Here is a 20,084-nt window from a genome sequence, read left to right as displayed (position 1 = left end):
AATGTTGCTAAGTATTTCGATTAGCGTGCTAACAATTATGCCAGCTCACTGCCTTAAGTAGTAGTAGTAGTAGTAGTAGTAATAATGATATTTAGGCACAAGGTCAACTACTTTAAGGGAAGGGGTTAGTTGATTACATCAGCCCCAGTGCTTGACTGGTACTTATTTTTTGACCTCGAAAGGACGAAAGGCAAAGTCAACCTTGGAGAAATTTCAATTTAGAACTTAAAGAATCAGATAAAATACCACAAAGCATTTTCTCTGAGACATTAAACAATTTTGCCAGCTGGCCATCTAATAATAATAATAGTAGTAGTAGTAGTATTTCTAATTTAGGCACAAGGCCAGCTACTTTAAGTGGAGAGGCTTAGTTGATTACATCAACCCCAGCACTTGACTGGTACTTATTTTTTGACCTCAAAAGGATGAAAGTCAAAGTTGACCTTGGCGAAATTTCAAAATAGAAAGTGGAGAGCCGGACGAAATGCTGCTAAGCATTTTGTCCAACACAGAAAAACAATTCTGTCAGTTTGCCATCTGAGAATAACGATGAAGATGAGCCAAAAGAGAAAGAAAAAAAGAAACAAAAGACAAAAGAGAATTTGGGTAAAAAAAAGTGGGCGAACAATATAAAATGAAAAAGAGGCAGAATAATCTAGATAAGAATTATTAAAGAATTCCTCAACCAAATGAGATCCAATTCATCAAAAGCATAGGTATGTGTTCCTTTCATCACGCCACCAATTGGCACAGTTTCTACAAGGACCAGGGGCACCTACATGCAGGTTAGGCAAAGACAATTTAAGATTCCGGTAAAGGAATTGCACCATCAGCACCGTAGTTTGGTTTGGCGTCTTGACTTAAAACTGTTGTTTCTGTCACATTTCCGGTAGCTTCCTGAACTCCCTCTCCTTCTGCTGGGTGGCCTGAAGCAGTTGGCTGTGAGACGACTGGGGTAGCCTCTGAAGAATCGCTACTTAGTTCTTCCTACAAAGATAAAACAAAGAAAGTAAAAGAATTTAAATGTTGAAATGGGTGTATATGTATGAGCACACATACGTTACATATATTTTATTACATACACATTATACATATATACAGGGTGTCTGGATTATACACATTATACATATACAGGGTGTCTGGACTAAATTTGATCATTTTATTTTTATGCCTCCTTTTTTCAGGAACAACCTGATGTATTAGTGAACACTCAATGGCACCGGGGAGCATAAAGACTATGGCTAGAGTTGAGAAAAAGTTAGCTGAGATGGAGGATTGGAAGCCACTTGTATCATGATGATTCACATTGGGTGTCAAAATGCCAACATCATGACTGCTGCTCACTGCTCTATGACCACTGTAAAGGCTGTAAGCAAGACATGGACAGCTGCAACAAGGACTATGAAGTTGTGGCCAGCAGGAGGGATGGTCTTTGGGTGTGTCTCCAGTGAGGGTAACATTAAGCAGCCCGACATCTTTGAACATATGGTTATGTGACGCTACTGGAGACTGTGTTCAATCCCTGTATGGAGAAGGCTGCTGCTGCTGGAAGGCTGTATGTGTGGCAGCAGAATTCAGTTCCTTGCCATACTTTTGTTAACAGTTACAAGCTGTTGCAAGAATTTCTAGAACTTCACCAGCCCTAATTCCTGTCATCCTATTTCCCTGATTGTAATCCCATGGATTTACTATGTGTAGGATGCTGTTGAGAAAGACACCAACTGCTCTGCCTGCCACAGCAAGGCCAAGCTGGTGGCTGAGTTTAAGGTGTTGCTTAAAAGTCTTCTTAGGGAGGGACACAGTAATAAATGCACATGCCAGGTTCCAGGATCATCTAGATGATATTTTTGAAAAAATACTTTCATTTTTGGATGGGATATTGTGTTTTCTATCCTTTTTATGGAAAAGCAGCCCAAACACCCTGCATAATACATGTCCTCAACATAGAAACAGTACTACACTACAAAAACTGGCATTTCTCTTCAGAACCAGATAAAACTTTACCTCCACTTCAACACTGATAACCTGCTAAAAAGCCCAGGTTGAGGACCATAATGGAGCAGTGCATCCAATGGCTGCATAACAAATTGGTATAAAGTTATTCACAAAGACACATCAATCTCTGGCCCCATGGACCTGTTGTCTCTTCTCCCCGCCTTTCCTACAATTACTAGTGACTTTCAGTTTTTTTGAACCAGCTTTTACAGCATGTCGGCCACTCTCGACCTGGTTGTTTCTCCTCCTTAATCCTATTGTGTCCATCCCACCCCAACAAGTTCAGTCCTTTCTTCTCGCATGACCACACCACCGCAATTTCCACCTTGTATCTGTAGATTTGCAACAGTCCAACCAGAACATTAACAGCATCAATTTCAGTTTTGGAAAACCTGCAAAAAGGCCATGGGTATACACCCTTCCTCTAAGCCAAGCCAATGCAAGAAAATGAAAACAACAACAAAAAGAAACAACATAAACATACATGCATATATACATATACATGCAAAGGCATACACATGCATACACTCAGATACACATTTTACATGATGTAGAATTCATCAAAAAACCCAGGTATTTTTCCACCCTTTCATCACTAACAACTGTCACACTTCTGACAAGACCAACATTATTTTTGGTCAAGATCCTGAAAATTTTGCTGACATAGATCACTGCCCAGCCTCTCGTATGTAAAAAAATAAAATGAAAAAAAAAAATAAAAAGGGGACCCCACTAGTCAATTTGAGAAATTGAGCCACATGCTTGCCGATCACCTCTGGTAACAGACATCTCAGGAGCTGGGACAGTGATCTATGAGTACAGGGTTTAATGTGAAGTTGAGTCAACTCATTAATAGTGTTGAGTACACTTATTTTCTTTCATTTGTAAACGCGTGCGTGTGTGTGACACATAAACAGTTGGTGACTGGAAGGGGATTCAGCCATAGAAAATCTCTCTCCATAAAATTCCATTGAACCCATGCAAACATGGGAAAGTGGACATTAAAATGGTGATATGAATTTAATTATGTTTTTGGAATAATTATAACTTAAATATGATAAAAAGACAATGAAAACCAATAAGAAAAGAAGAATATCAACGATGTGAGCAAGTCATAAAGTGGTAACGATGTGCTAAGAATATGTCCCAATTTTTTAGAATCAAACAGTGAATAAATACATCCAAGAAGTGGTTTGAAGAAGAGCATAGTGAAATGAAGAAACCTGAGGGGCTGCAGAAAGTTTGTGAGGGGACAAAGAAAGCTGTTATAAAACTCTGACATGCCACTATTAGAGAGGTTGCAAATTCTATGGATATTTCACCATATTGCATAAGAACAATAACAGAAAGATCTTGAGTAACAAAGAAAGAAGGCAACAATTTCAAAAGCTGGCGAGATGAAAAAGGTTCAAATGGGTTAAAAGAGTTCTGCAATAAGGAAGAAAAATTTTATTCAGTCAATAAAATGTGATGGAAGCAAATTCTGTCAACTTTCCATTTCGAGAGGTAACACAACTGAAACACATCAGATTGTTTGTAAGGAACATGTAAACATTCGGGGAAGGATGGGGGAGGAGTTGACACTATCTTATGTGTTGCAAATGGTAAGTCAAAGCTCAATTTGGTTTTTAAAAAATCATTTAAATCAGGGGTTCTTGACCATTTTTTATCTATAGACCCCCTTTGATGGCTATTTTATTCTGGTGGACCCCTATAGCCATTTGATGTTTTAAAACTAGTTTCATAGGTACTTCTTTTAAATTTGTGCCGGTGGCACGTAAAAAGCACCATCCGTACATGGCCGATGCCAGCGCCACCTTGACTGGCTTCTGTGTTGGTGGCATGTAAAAACCACCAACCGATCGTGGCCATTGCCAGCCTCCCCTGGTACCTGTGCCAGTGGCACGTAAAAACCACCAACTGATCATGGCTGTTGCCAGCCTCCCCTGGCACCTGTCCCGGTGGCACGTAAAAAGCACCCACTACACTCACGGAGTGATTGGCGTTAGGAAGGGCATCCAGCTGTAGAAACACTGCCAGATCAGACTGGAGCCTGGCGCAGCCTCCTGGCTTCCCAGACCCCAGTCGAACCATCCAACCCATGCTAGCATGGAAAACGGACATTAAACGATGATGATGATGACATTAACTTGTGTAGGTTGAACTATGAAAATATTAGAGAAAGAAACCCAGCTGTTTCTTGCATTACATACATCTAAAGCAAAATTTGTTCAGGTCTTTAAAATACTATTGTGGATTTCCCAATTTATTTTGTTGCATGGATCTCCTGCTCCTAAATCTTATCTGGATCCTCGGGGGCCATATGGACTCTGGTTGAGAATCAGTAATATTAAACTGTCAAGATACTATTACCCATCTATTCCAATCAGTAGGAACTGGTAAGAAGACCGATCTTTTTCAAGAAGATGGAGCTGCATGTCATACAAGATAACACAAGTTTGGGAAAAAAACTCAGGGAATCAAATCTCTAAAACACGTAGCCCAAAGCCCTGATCTTAATCCAATAAAACATATCGGAACATGCTGAGAGAAGATTGTTGAAAATTATATCAATTACAGAGCTGAAAGAAGCATTGGCCAAAGAAAGGATAAACATCGTTAATTTAAGTCCATACCTAATGAAGTGAAAAAACAGGATATTAGTTAAAGGGTGCTTATAAAATACACAGGATCTTTATTTTTTGGTTGCACCGGTGGAGTTTTAAAGTTTAGTGAAAATTTTAAAATTTGGTGTGTTGATTTAAGCTTCCATGCTGAAGAATATCAGGAGATTTAACTTTTTCCAGAAAAATTTTTTTAAATAGTTACAGAGGTTGAAAGTTTGAAACTTTTTACCCAGTCTGAAAACAAGATTTGGAAGCTGTCATTTCATGTGACAGCAATGTGTTGAAAACTGAAAAATGAAACACTGACGGAATTCTGCTTTATGCACAACATATAAACCCTCATATTTTTTTGGGGGAGTGTGATTTAAGGTATATGTGGTTGTTATTTTTAGCACATCTCACAAATATTTTAAGCATTTAATAAGCGAAAAATGACCATGTGGCTTGACAGGACTACTACAGGGGGTAAGCGACTTGATAACAGCTTGGCTTGTTACTATGAAAACAGGCAGCTTCATGTCTGTAATTTTCAACTGGCTAAAATTACCCCAAATTTGCAAACTTTAAAAGCTATTAACTCTTTATTTATTGATCTATGGCAAAAATGAATTTCATGTCAATGATTATCATTCACAACTATACCAAAAGACCCAATATGAAATCAAGTGGAACAAAAATTAAAGAAACTGAAAAGTGGCAGCCATACAAAAAAAAGATCCAATACTGAGACTAAATTCCATTTTGGATAATTCTTCATGCAGTTCTTACAAGTTAAATGAAAATTGTGTTTTATTACTATGTGTGGGTGAGTGGATGGGCATATACTGTGTGGGAGAGTATACAGGGTGTATATGTGGATGAATGGTAGGATAGGAGTGGGTGGTACTACTGTTCTTTTCTACTCTATATTTTTCTTACACAGCAGACTGACTGTACTTCTTACCATAAAACTTGACAATCAACTAGCCACAGGTTGTTTAAATCTAATATATGACCCAGACTGACAGTCCAGGGTCAATTTTTTTTTTTGTCTCCAAGAACAGTGATCTGCACCAGTATGCCATGACACACTGGTGTGCCACAAGACGATGCTAGGTGTGCTGCAGTGTAACCTGAATATAATTTTTTTCCCCCTATACTTTTAATTATATTTTTAGTTCAGGTGTGCAGGCGAATTCTGAAAAGAATATAAGTGTGCTGCAAGTGGCAAAAGGTGGAAGGCTGTCCTACAACATTGTATCACTGACAAGGTTGCTATTAATTTGCATAACAGGAATATACATTGAGCTGCTATGATTTGGACAGCTTGACAGGAACTGGTAAGGCAAAAGGGCCACATCAGATTCCATACTCTGGTTTGGCTTGGTTTCTACACCTGGATGCCCTTCCTAATGCCAATCATTCTACAGTGGGTGCGGAGGAATTACAACCATGTTTCATGGTCTGCTACCACAACAGCTCCTTTATAGGATCCAGTTAGCTCAAGACATCATCAGGAGGAACCACATCAGGTTTTGGCCCCGGGGTTCCTCCTGATGATGTCTTGAGCTAACTGGATCCTATAAAGGAGCTGTTGTGGTAGCAGACCACGAAACACGGTGTTATTTTGATACCTCATACAATAAAGAAAATTCTAGAAATTTTTTCAATAGGCAACATGATTCTTAAATGTCAGCCATGGCGCTATACACACATTTTTATATAAAGTCACCTGACAAAACGGTTCGACTAGGAAGTAAAAGTTGTATAGTGACATAAATTAATAGCTAGTAATTTATGTCACTATACAACTTTTACTTCCTAGTCGAACCTTTTTGTCAGGTGACTTTATATAAAAATGTGTGTATAGCGCCATGGCTGACATTTAAGAATCATGTTGCCTATTGAAAAAATTTCTAGAATTTTCTTTATTGTATGAGGTATCAAAATAACTGTTGCATTCCTGCTTTGACACAATCCATTACATGTCAGTCTCTATCAGCTTGGCACCAGTGATGTTGCAACTCATTTCTACATCTGAATGAACTGGAACAACATGAAATCCTCTAAGAATCGTGTTATCATGAACCCAACATGAAGCCTGGTCAGAGAATCAAACTTACAGCCGCATGATTATGAGCCTATAGTTGTATAGTGACAAAGTAAAAGTTGTATAGTGACATATCAGCTTGACCATCTTTCGAAAGGCATGCAAATAGAAAACCAAAATTTAAATAATATTTACTGTGAAATACTACTCATTTACCTACTGATCTGTTTATGTGACAGTATATAATATTACAAGGTGCATTTAAAGAAAATTGAAGTGATTAGTAGTGAAAATTAAATTATGAGGCTGATTGACTGTCACCCGACCGGGTCAACAGAATCAGCTATTTTAAATAGTGCCACTATACACAGTAAGTAGATGATGTGCAATTATTCTGGCTACAGTTAAAAAAAAAAACTTTAATGGTTAAAATAACCACTAAGAAATTATTTCCTTCCCAACCACATGGTTCTAGGTTCAGTCCAACTGTGCAGCACCTTGGGCAAGTGTCTTCTACTATAGTTTGGGCTGACCAAAGCCTTGTGAGTGGATTTGGTAGAAGTCCCCATCCACGCTAGCATGGAAGGTGGACCTTAAATGATGAAGATGATTATATATATATATATCTCATTTAATATCCGTTATCCGTGTTGGCATAGGTTGGATGGTTTGACAGGGGCTGGCTAGGTAGAAGACTGCAAGGGCTTTGCTGTCTGTTCTGACAGGGTTTATATGGCTGGATGCCTTTCCTTACACCAGCCAGCTTGCAGAGTGGACAATGTTTTTTTAAGTGGCACCAGCACCAGTGAAGCCTGTTTAAGAATGGTTCTTACAACTGGATTCCCTTCAAACACCTTTACAGTGTGGACTGGATGTACCAGTACTGGCAGGGTCACCAAGAAACCTACAAAAACAAAGACCCTTTGAGATTGTGGGGCAATGAAGGAGATGATCTTCTGCCAGGTGATGGGAGGTAAGACTATCACAAAGGAATAGAAACAGGTGCCTTGCTGTTTGAGGAGATACATGGTTACCCAGTCAGAGGGAGAGAGCAAGAAAGAGAGAGAGAGAGAGAGAGAGAGAGTGATCAAAAATGAGCATGGAAAAGAGTGAGAGTTTAGGAGATATGGTGGTGATGTGCCAAGACACACTCCCAAGGTATGGGGATCAGAATATAAATAGAATGGTAGAGCAGAGAGAGAAAGAGAGAGAGACAGATGGTAGCAAGGTGATAGGATGTACCCTCAAGGTACAGGCAATCGGAATATAACTGGGGTGGTAGAGTATTGCCAAGGGTGTATGAGAAAGGAGCAGTGACTTCCACATGAATGCAAAGAGCAAAGTGGTGAGGAATGCAGTGATTGATGAATCATGGGCATATAGAGGAGGTGGGGGGTGGGGACCACAAGATAGCAATGATGCAGTGAGTAGGGGACAGTGACAGGACTGAAGAGCAAGAGACGCATAAGCACAGTGCATGGAAAAGGGGAAATGTAAGGAAGAGAAAAGATGTAGATTGGTTTGTTAGGGTAGGGTGTGTGTGTGTGCCTGTTTTTGTACCCTGCCACCGCTTGACAACCGATGCTGGTGTGTTTATGACCTGTAACTTAGTTTGGCAAGGTAGCCTGATAAAATTAAGTACCAGGCTTAAAAAAAAGCACTGGGGTCAATTCATTCCCTAAAAAAAATTCTCCAAGGCGGTACCCCAGCATGGCCGCAGTCTAATGACTGAAACAAGTAAAAAAATAAAAAAATAGAAGAATAAATACACAACCATCACATTCTAACTCTGAACCAAGAACCCAAAATATCAGAGTGGAAAAAAAAAAAAAAAAAAAGTCTAATTGATTAATTTCAAATTACAAAGATTTCATTTACAAGGCTGTTCATAACATTGCAGTAGCAGCTGGAAATACTGCCTGATGAGCAGTGAGTGAAGTGGAGTGTGAAAGCATCTAGGAAATTGCATATCATTACTTTGGGAGTTTTGTTTAAAACCATTGTAATTTTATTGGTGTTGTTTCTTTAATCAGGAGTGGGAGGGTGGGCAGGATAGGATTGAAGGAGAATAAAATAGCTTTAAAGCAAATGTATATAACATTGGAGGATAATTCTTGTGTGACTACATTTTCAAAGACATAAATGCAACTCAAGAAGAACATGATTTGCAGTCGGTTACAATGGAAGATTACTAATTTTGTTAAACATTCTAGTGCACCAGCAACAAGCTGTCGTTCTTCCAGACGAGGCAGAAAGGAGTGAGAGGAAAGAAAGAAGACAAATGAAAGAATGAAAATACTAAGTTTCTGAATGTTTAGTAGAAATGCTTGTGGCTAGTGAGAATTGGCTCTACCCAAATCAAAAAGGAGAGGTGCTACCATAATTGGAAAGAATCAAAAATATACGAACCAACTGAGGTAGAACTGGATGAAGAGACTGAGGGAGAGAGAGAGGCAGAGAGAGAAAGAGAGAGAGAGAGAGAAATAGAAAAATCAAGCAGATATTTACTCCTAGATATTTCAATTAAACAATAGCAAGCATTTCATAAGCTAGAATCTTGAGTTGATAGAATTTAATCACTTAAGATTAGGTTTATTTTTAAAGACAGCTATTTCGTAAATTATTTTGAGGGTAGCCAAGAATAAATTTTGTGCTTGTATTTAAAATAATTTAAGATTTAATTAGACATAAATCTACCAGTTTACAAATGTAAAGGAAATGTATAATTGTGGTGTTTCTAACTCTCCAAACTGCATCCATTAGCGAGGAATTGGTTCAAGAATTTCAAGGTTTTGAGGATTATGAAACCATTTCTTAACCACTGTTGTTCCGAGGGCTACTTTGACCTGTCAGGGTTCCAGCTAAAGGTTAATTAACAAGTCAGTCAAGCAGATGGAGCTAATTAACCTGGGGAGGCACCACATCTAGGGGAAGGAAAACTCTGACTCCAAACCCCCACTGCTTTGTGACCATACACAGCCATAAAATGGTTTTGGGAGTAAACCTTAAGGGAAAAATTGGGAGTCGGAGCTAGCCCCTAATGCAGTTCAAGGTTGTCTACAATCTCTTTTTGGCAAGTTCTGTGATGACGCTAGAGCCAAACTATAATGGCTGTGCTGTTCTTTTGGATCCATTAGTGACTACAACATTGATGATATGGAGAACAATACAATTACAACACAAACAGTATTAGGACAGTAATCAGGTGTGGCTTGTGTGGAGGAGGCCATTCAAGCATTGGACTGTCCAGCTACAGATAATGCTGTCCCTGTAAGGTGGACAACTAAGACCATCACCTATGGTCACTGAAGACAGACAGAGACCTCAGCGTATATGAGAAAAGGAAAACTCATTGTAGTCATGTGCTAGATGTAAGTAGGTGAACACAACTTTAACACTTATTTCTTTATTGCCCACAAGGGGCTAAATATAGAGGGGACAAACAAGGACAGACAAAGGGATTAAGTCGATTATATCAACCCCAGTGCATAACTGGTACTTAATTTCATCAAATGATGAAAGGCAAAGTCGACCTCGGTGGAATTTGAACTCAGAACGTAGCGGCAGACGAAATACGGCTACGCATGTCGCCCAGCATGCTAACGTTTCTGCCAGCTCACCGCCTCTTTAACACAACTTTAACACTGATTTAAACATTGTCAAAACATATTCATTTTGATCAATATGAAATTTAAGTTTAAAAAAAAAAAAAATTAAAGTGAACAACTCTGTGGCATATTAATTAATACAATTATTATCATTTAATGTTCATGTTCCATACTGGCAGGGTTGGGCAATATAAGTGCTAATTTGCTTCAACAGGTCTTTAAGGGACTTTATATCTGTAGAAGCCATATATATAAGGCAAATATCCAGAAGTAATTACTTTCTGATTGATCACGTTAGTGATAAAGTAGGAGAAAGAATCTTGTATTCCAGTCATAATATCTGTACATCATTTATTGACTTCTAACAATTGAGAGAGTAATCTAAAAGGATTCCTTCTACTCATTAAAGAACTTCAATAATCTTTTTTGTCTTCAAAACTATTTTAGTCATAGTATTTGTGACTAGTTATTTTGACAGTTATATTGTCTGAATGCTCTGTCCATTATTAACCGCTTTATAGTATGGCCTGAGTGTATTTTATTATTGTGCCACTAGCACTAGAGAGGTTGTCAAAACTAAAGCAGACTCTTTATGCCAAGTTACTTTTTTTATTCTGAGTTATTGCAATTCTGAAGGGTCACCTTCACTATGGCTTTCTCAGTATATACTTTCCTCCAAAAAGAATTCCATTTAGATTTGCTGGCCAGCAGTTTCTAAGTTTCCCTTCTCTGTGTGTACATGCACATACACACTTTTCTATGCATTATCATCATTGTCCTCATTTCATGCCTGCTCCACTCTACTGAATGGTCCATGTCAACTTGTACAAAGAAAAGAAAAACTGACCAATGTTGGTACTATCCTCCAGTGCAGACCGAGTGTATTTTACTGCTCCAACAGCACCAGGGAGGACCAAATCACCCCCTTCGACCTGCACCGGTACCCACCTGGAGTAATTGTCTTTCTCAATAGGTTACTTGCCACACAGCTTCTGAGGATTACATTTCACTCCTTCATTTCAACCAGGCATACCCTCTCAAGCTGGCTGCTGACATATCTAATCTATCAATTAGATGTGTTAGGCATGTCAGTAGAGAAATGATATAATCTGTGTAATTGGTAAAAATGGTTTAACAGTTGGGTCCTGGTACTGACCAAATGAAGATGAAAAGAAGAGAGTTTGTTAATCTTCATCTTAAACCAATGTACTTAAATAGCTTAATACAGGTAAAATTAATGCTTTCACAAATCACCAGGACTCAGAATGATGAACATAATCTTACTTTCTGTGGTATTCAAGTGGATAGGCGACTACTATTTCTGGAGAGTGAGGCAGGTAACTCATCGAGAAAATTTGTATACCTGTTCCCATCACATTTTTCACACAACCAAAGTCTTTAACTTGAGGTTCCAAGTGATTTAACCATGGATGTGTTGCAGAAATACATGCAAAGAACATTGCCTACCATAACTGGAAAAAGTCACCCATTATTACCAACTGGAAGGATTTTCCTCATTAACACATGTATAAGACTATCATTAGAGAAGTGAAGGAAGTGTTTGGGTTTAGAAAAGTTAGCAAGATTTGCTACTACCCAAACTGTAGTAGAACCTTCTGATCCCCTGTTAAGGGCATGTAACTTTGTAGAATATTCTTATTCACAACTCCAACAAGGATATGGCTTCATTGTCAGTACTCTTGATGAGAAGGCCTCCAAATCTGCTGCTCACTTTACCATCTCCAAACACTCATTAAAACTCCTCCCAAACCTTCATGATTCACATTTCATTTTCTTCAATTTTGGTAGCTTCAAATAAACAAAGTGTATCCCATCGCAATCTTTGGAAATGTACTCCAGCGTATCCTATTCTTTGAAAAGAGCACCCAGTCCGGTCCTCAACAACATATGATATACATTGAGGGCAGACTATACAGATGCCATGTATGGTTAACAGAAAGAAACAATAGTGCCATACAAACAATGTATTTCATCAATCAAAGATTCTGTTAGCCTTGCCTGGCTTACCACTCTTACTATAAACAAACAATAAAATTACAAAAAACACAATTTGCACTAGTATAAACTCTATGCAGACCACCCACTTAGATTACTTACAGAATGAAGCAAAAATACTATGATAAGTTTCTATGTTGTATTTCAAACAATACCTGTCCTAGCAAGTTCCCCACAGTACTTGTTACTACGTGCAAAACCATACCAAATAAATGGACATAATTTACAACACTCCAGAACACTGACAACATCATCCTCGAAAAAGGCAAACATCAAACACATATACCTAAGGTCAATAGCTTCCTTAGCTCCAAATACTGGGATATAGACCAGTGGTTCCCAAACTTTATCAGGCTGCCATCCCCTTGACATCCAGGCCACATTCCTAGTGCCCCCACACCAAATAAACACAGACCTATTTCTGAAGCAAATTCAAAGAAACTGTATTTCACAAATAAAACTTAACCTAATGAACCCATTATTTTATTGTTTTTACAGGAATCGTAGCCCCATTATCGTTCTACTTTTTACATGAATCACCCACTTTTCTTCAACACCTCCTTGGAACTTTCTACTGTCCCCAGGGGGAGAATACTGCCCACTTTGGGAACCACTGATATAGACCAACGAAAATTAAAGCAGAGGAACAGCGACTGTTGAACTTGGATACGGTTCACTTTGTCTAACTGTAGTGGCCATCACTAGAATTATCAAGTGTACAGAGAGAGAGAGAGAGAGAGAGTATAACAAGCCCAGGCTGAAGCACAGTACTTACTAAATATGTAATTCTAAGGAAATCTTAAATATTGAAATTTTACCAATTGCATAAGGGATAAAAAACAATTGCTTTTGTTTAACAAAGTCTTATGTATAACTTGCAATAACCAACTAAAAATAATAAGGTGCTGATATTGCTTTGGGTAATACTGAATAAAACAAGTTTCACAACATTAAGAGAGCAACAAGACAATCTAACAAACATTGTCTTGCGAAAAATATATAAAATATACATCATACAAACTACGCAAAAATAAATGAGGAATGTGATAAAAATGTAACAAGGGAGGAACAGATAAAGATTTGCAAATTTTTTATATCATCTAATGATGATAGCATTCATGTTGGGAATGGCTGTAGAGTAAAATAGCTTGCAGCAAGCTAAGTTCAGTTCCCAGTTTTAGAAAGAGTTAAAAGAAATGAACAAAGACTGCTTTGTAGTGGCAAAATATCGGAGGTGAGAAGTTTGCTTCCCAATCACATGGTTCCGGGTTCAGTCCCACTTCATGGCACCTTGGGCAAGTGTCTTCTACTATAGCCTTGGGCTGACCAAAGCCTTGTGAGCGAATTTGGTAGATGGAAACTGGAAGAAGCTCGTCATATATATGTATCTATCTGTGTGTGTCCTTATGTCAGTAGCATAGGTGTGAGAGGTCAGATCTAGCTGGTTTGAACAGTGAACATGTAAAATATTAAAGCTGGATACGGCTGGTTCAAATGCTACATGTTCCATTAGATCAGTGGTTCTCAACTGGGGTCCATGTGGCCATTTGGGGGATCCACATATGATTTTGTAGATAAAATCTATGTGCAATAAACTGGTTATACTCCTACAGTACACAAAATATTTTAACAATTTTTTTTTATACAATTCCTCATAATATTTTATGAAAATATTGTAGAATTCTTTGAAACATTGAATGCTTAGGAGGGTCCAATCAAGTAAAATAGGAATCAAAGGGAGGAGGGGTATAAACAGTTTATTGCACATAAATTTTAGCTACAAAATCAAAGGGTCATATGGACCCCAGTCGAGAACCAATGATCTAATGGAACATATAGCATTTGAACCAGCTGTATCCAGCCCCAAAATGGTTGAGGAACACTGCATTAGATAAAGGAGAACATATCCATTTTTATGACTAAAGTTTTAGCAAGTAGGAAAAAAAAAAGCAAGGCTCAGCTACTATCAGGGGTATGGTCTTGCTTAGTATGCAGGAAAGGAGTAGGTAGAAATTCCAGAGTAAATAGTGACTGCATAAGTGGTGTAATAGGGATCAATGGCAATCTAACAAAGAAGGTAGACATCATATGCAGCAAGTACAAAGAGTACGTGGAAAATAGGTCCTTACAAATGCTCTGGTGGTTCCAGAGAAGCAGTAGATAATTTCTGTTACCTAGGTGACTAAATTAGCAATGGGAGAGGTGCTCTGAAAGCATAATAGCCAGGGTAAGAATGCGCTTGAAAAAGTTGAGGGATCCCTATCCTCTGCTGGTAACAACTTGGTTGATAAGGGGTTGTGAACATGTTAATGAGACTTCACTATAATATTTTATAGAAATTTTAAAGAAATTTTTGTGGTATTCTCTTGCAATGGATGAGTCTGCTGATCTCTCTAGTACGTCACAACTTCTTGTGTTCATTTGTGGTGTCAATTGCAACTTTGAGATTATAGGAGAAATGGCATCCATTTGCAGTATACATGGAACAACAACTGGAGAAGATATTTTCATAGAGTTGCAGAAAACTTTGCAAAACTATAACCTTCAGTGGAATCAGCTTTGGTGTGTTACAGTCGATGGAGAAAAAAACATGGCAAGAGTAGGGAAAGGTTTGGTAGGGCGGATCCAGACCAAGTTGGAGGAGCTTCAACTTCCAAAAGCTCTGTTTATACACTGCATTATACATCAGCAAGCACTCTGTGGAAAACAGATATTTCTTGTGTACTAAAACTGGTTACAACTGTGATGAACTTCATTTGGAATCATGGGCTTAATTACTAACAGTTTCAGGCTTTCCCTAAAGAAATGGATTCTAATTTCTGTGACTTGCCTTACTACACAGAAGTGAGATGGCTCAGGTGCGGTAAAGTCCTGTTTCATTTTTATATGCTCCAAAGAGGAATAGATCTTTTTCTTACTGAAAAAAAATAGAGCTGATCCATAGCTGTCAGATCCTTCGTGGTTATCAAAGTTGTCATTTTTAATTGAATGAATTGAATTTAAAACTGCAAGGAAAGAATAACCTTGTCTGTGATCTCTACACAATAAAACCAGCATTTCAGAGAAAGCTATCATTGTTTGAAGCACAACTTGAAGGAGGAAACTTCCCTCATTTTCAGTGTTTTCAAGAGTTTTGCACAGAAAATGTGGAACATGTTAACCTCGTGTTTCAGAAAAAATTATTTGGGGCTTAAGTAAGCATTTTTCTCAAAGACTTTCAGATTTTGACAGAATTGAGAATGAAATTCTTTTGTTTGAGAATCCCTTTGGCTGTAATTTTGATAACATGCCAACTAAACTACAACTGAAGCTTATTGACTTGCAAGCTAATGCCTTGTTGAAAGAGAAGCACAGAGAAGGAAAACTCATTGAATTTTATCTCTGCTTGCCTGCTGATGAGTTTTCAAAATTGACAGAATTTGCCTCAGATATGGCATCAGTTTTTGGAACAACTTATGTTTGTGAGCAAACATAATGAAGTGTGTGAAGTCAATACATCAAACAAGGCTTACAGATGAACATTTGAAAGCAATTTTTATGGTTGGCTGCAGCAATCATAAAGCAAATGTTGATGATATTTTGGAGGCAAAACGCCTGTTTCACAAATCTCATTAACTTTTGTGCTGCTTACTTTTTATGCAATTCAGCTACGTGCACACTTTTTCTAAAAATTCTAACTTGGTAATATTTTGGTATTATTATAATATATTTATTGTTTTTATTATTTTGTGTATTTTATGTATTGATAAATAAATGGAATGACTGTCTTATTCTATATTGTACTGAATTGAACAAAATATTTATCTGGCCCATGCTTGGCATTCTTTTAGCTTTATCTGGCCCGTTATGAAAAAAGTTTGGTGACCCCTGCTTCCTATATGATTGCACAACTGCTGAGTGTGTTGGAGATCTTTCTGCCTCTCTATCGATTCTGGTGTATTCCAGGATTCAGTTTTGTTTCCTTACTTTCTTCCTTCTGCTACATCCAACAACATCCACTCTTGCACAGGTGGTACTATTCTTCATTTCTCTTAATATTCTCCAACTATGCATTATCCAGGTGCAATCTAGACACCAGATGGCCATACACACACACTCATGAACAGAAATCTTAAAAGAATCCTCCAATTGGAATACGGCTATCTTGTCTCTTTAAATAGCAAGACATCATCACACTGCCTCCCTTAACCAGGAGACCACAAAATTACTGATTGTTGGATCTCATTATCCTGGGGTGGGGGGCCCTTCTCTTCAGGATCAGAAGATATTTTAGCCCTAGACAATTAATGCTACTCTACAAAGCTTCAAGGAGGTTCACAATGGAGTACGGTTCTTATAGCTGAGATGGTGTTGTTGCTGCAAACACAGAGACAGATCCCACCCCACTCAAAAAACAGGGTTTCTCCCTTAAAGGGAAGAGAAGATTGTATGATGCTTCTTTGTGAAGTGCAGTGCTGCATGGTTGAGTATGTGGGCCTTGAATGCAGAGAATTTGTGAAGATTAGAATGAAATGAAGTGAGCATGAATGGTGGAATACAAAATGACGTTACAATGACCTAAAGATATTAGTGAACATCTCATTCAAGTAACTGATGTCACCATGTTTTTAACCACATTCTTATAAGCTGAGCAATATGAGGAACTTTGTGAATCTTTCTTTTAGTTATAAAAGGATAAAAACATGGGAGCTCAAATTTAAAAAGGAAAAATAGAAAAAGACAATAATGAAAGCAAATCAAGAGTTGAGTATTTGTGATATTTAGACAAGTGGCAATGAACTAATCGGTCATCATCACCATCATCGTTTAACGTCCGCCTTCCATGCTAGCATGGGTTGGACGATTTTGACTGAGGGCTGGCGAACCAGATGGCTGCACCAGGCTCCAATCTTGGTCTAGCAGAGTTTCTACAGCTGGATGCCCTTTCTAATGCCAACCACTCCGTGAGTGTAGTGGGTGCTTTTAAATGCCACCGGCACGGGGGCCAGTCAGGCGGTACTGGCAACAGCCTCGCTCAAATCTTTTTACATGTGCCAGTGAAGCAACGTTGGTAACGATCACGCTCGACATTGGTAACGATCATGTTAAAACAAATTTACTGACCAGTATTGAAGGGGATAATTTTGTGAGTTAGTTCTATTTCTACTTGTCTGGGTTGAGTGTTTAGTTGAAAATTAAAAAACGAGTAAAATGCATCTAATAATTTATGAAAACTGATTGCTGTCAAACTTTAATAGAAAGATGTGTTAAAAATTGCTTTCTTTTTTTAAAATTTTTATTTAAAATTCTTTTGCTGGTTAAAAGTCTCAAAATAATGGAAAAAAACTGTTCACTTTTAAGCATATTAACCACTGTGATATGAATAATGTTATATAGTAGTTTCTCTTCAATGCTAGAAGAAAATCATTATGTTTTTGGAGAATTGCCCAGTGACATAGGTTTTTGCCAATAGAATTGCTGTGAAAATCAACAACAAACATCCGGATATTTCTGTTTATATTGATTTCCAGTGGTTGTACTATTAAGACATAACAAAATTTTAGAAAAGCTTTCACTCCTTATGAACTATAGAATATTTTGCACCTATGTAAAAAGCATATCATCAGACTCTTTCACACTCAATGAAACTTAACATCCGACCTTACATCTGTCTTGATAAACAAAATCTACGGCTGAAGAATATTACGTAATGCACTACTGACTTATAGAAACATCATTATATTAAGACTACTACGACCACTCCATTGAACATATTATACACTTTTATATACCATATTCCAAACTTGAGTAATAATTTACTAAGGCATATAGAAAACAAATCTACAACCACTTTTGCAGCTGAATAACTAATGACTTTTTCAAACCCTCTCCTCCCATTAATGATTGATAAGTTATCTCATTAGTTATGTACTCTCCACTAAAATTGTAGTAACAACATTGTGAAATTAGGTGATAGGTTCTGTTAATTGATTTTATCATAGCTGGTGAAAAGGTCAATAACAAAATAATAGCTACAGTTTATGACTAGACCGTTTAGAGTATATTTGTCTTTATCTACAACTGTATTGAAAGATGGCTACATGATGCAGCAAGTATGGGGGTTTAAATATGGAGTATGAAGAAAAGTTTATAAATAGTGGAAGAAAAGATTAGAAAGAAATATGTAAGAAGTGAAATGAATTAGAAGAACTGACGTTCAAATAAGAAGGGTAGGTAGCAGAGATAGAATTATAATCTGTATCCACAGAGAAATGCCGTCAACAGAGAAAAGAAGGAATATGAAAAAGAGATAAGTATTGTAAACTGCTAACAGCCAACTAAAATAGACATAGGTCAATGTTTCCCAATAGTGGTTGTGAACCCTTTTATATAAATGAGTTTTCCCACAGTCCCCTTTTAATATGCTTATTCTTATGTGTGTATGTGTATGTATGTTTGTATGTGTGTGTGTGTATATATGTATATATATATATATATATATATATATATATATATATATATGAAATGTTGAATTTAGTTCACCCCCCCTCCCCAGCACTACCTTTGTGGACCACCAGGGGCCCATGAACCCCAGGTTGGGAACCACTGACATAAGTTATGGAATAATTAATACTGATCTAAGGGAGATATTATTAAAGATGTATCATCATTTAGCATCCATTGTCCATGCTGGTACGGTTTGGATGGTTTGACCAGAGCTGCTAAGCTGAGGGGCTGCACCAGACTCCAGTCAGGGTTTCTCCAGCTGGATGCCCTTCCTAATGCCAACCACTCAGAGTGTAATGGGTGCTTTTGCATGCTAGTTGTGTGAAACCTGTATCAGTCATGATTACGATTTCACTTGGTTTGATGGGTCTTCTTCTCAAGCCCAGCATATTGCCAAAGGTCTTGGTCATTTGTCACTGCTTCTGTAAGGCTCAGTCCTTGAAAGGTACCTTTTATGTACCCCCAGCATGGGTGCTAGTTACATGACACTGGCATTGGCCACATTACCTCCATGAGGCCCAACGCCCAAAAGACACTGACAATGGCCCCGACTACGATTTCCCTTGGCTTGACAGGTCTTCTCAAGCATGGCATATTGCCTAAGGTCTCAGTCATTAATCGTTGCTCCCATGAGGCCCAATGTTTGAAAGATAATGCTTCACTACTGTGTACCATGCCATCCTGGGTCACCCTCTTCAACAGCTTCCTTCCACTAGTAGAGATCGGCATTTCTTCACACAGCTGTCCACATCCATACTCATCATATGACCATAACAACGCAATTGGATCTTTTGTACACCACATCTGATGTCTTTTATGTCCAAATTTTCTCTCAAGACATTTACACCCTGTCATACATGCACACTGACATCGCACATCCAGCAAAGCATACTAGTTTCATTTCTTTCAAGCTTACACATCTCCCTGGCAGTCACAGCCCATGATTCGCTGCCATGTAACATGGCTGTCCACACACAGGCATCATACAATCTGCTTTTCACTCTGAGCAAGAGGCCCTTTGTTACCAACAGAAGTAGGAGCTCTCTGAACATTGCCCTTATTCTTATTCTAGCAGCTATGCTCTTGGAGTATCCACTCCACCAGTTTAACAAATTAAAAAAAGAAATAGATATAAAATATAGAATTCTGAAATGCATTGTCAGTATCAACAATCAATATTTTGCAGCCTGGAAGGCTTCACTTTATCATGCAATATTATTGTTGTGCAGGCTTTAATCAACCCTGTTCAAATAGATCTATGATCCAAAGGCAGGTGGACAAACAAATTTTGACCCATGCATCCAACATACATACATATCTAGC

The 20,084-nt window shown here is 38.0% G+C and overlaps 1 protein-coding gene across 4 annotated transcripts in view; it reads right to left on the bottom strand.

Moving 5' to 3' along the window:
- Positions 1-410: 410 nt before the first annotated feature.
- The window catches only part of LOC115220536 (dnaJ homolog subfamily C member 5), a 95,528-nt gene continuing 75,854 nt past the window's right edge, over positions 411-20,084 (bottom strand). For 3 of the 4 annotated variants that reach the window (XM_029790680.2, XM_029790679.2, XM_029790681.2), the window contains one exon: positions 411-987. In XM_029790680.2, coding sequence (XP_029646540.1) covers positions 802-987 — 186 coding nt within the window. In that variant the 3' untranslated portion in view covers positions 411-801. Of the gene's footprint in view, positions 988-9,060; positions 9,088-20,084 lie in introns of all 4 variants that reach the window. The other variant, XM_036509963.1, reaches the window with a different exon arrangement.

The sequence above is a fragment of the Octopus sinensis genome, linkage group LG16 (genome assembly GCF_006345805.1).
Source record: "Octopus sinensis linkage group LG16, ASM634580v1, whole genome shotgun sequence".
NCBI classification, from domain to species: Eukaryota; Metazoa; Mollusca; class Cephalopoda; order Octopoda; family Octopodidae; genus Octopus; species Octopus sinensis.
The sequence above is the reverse complement of the archived record's forward strand: the minus strand, read 5'-3'. Positions and strand labels throughout refer to the sequence as shown.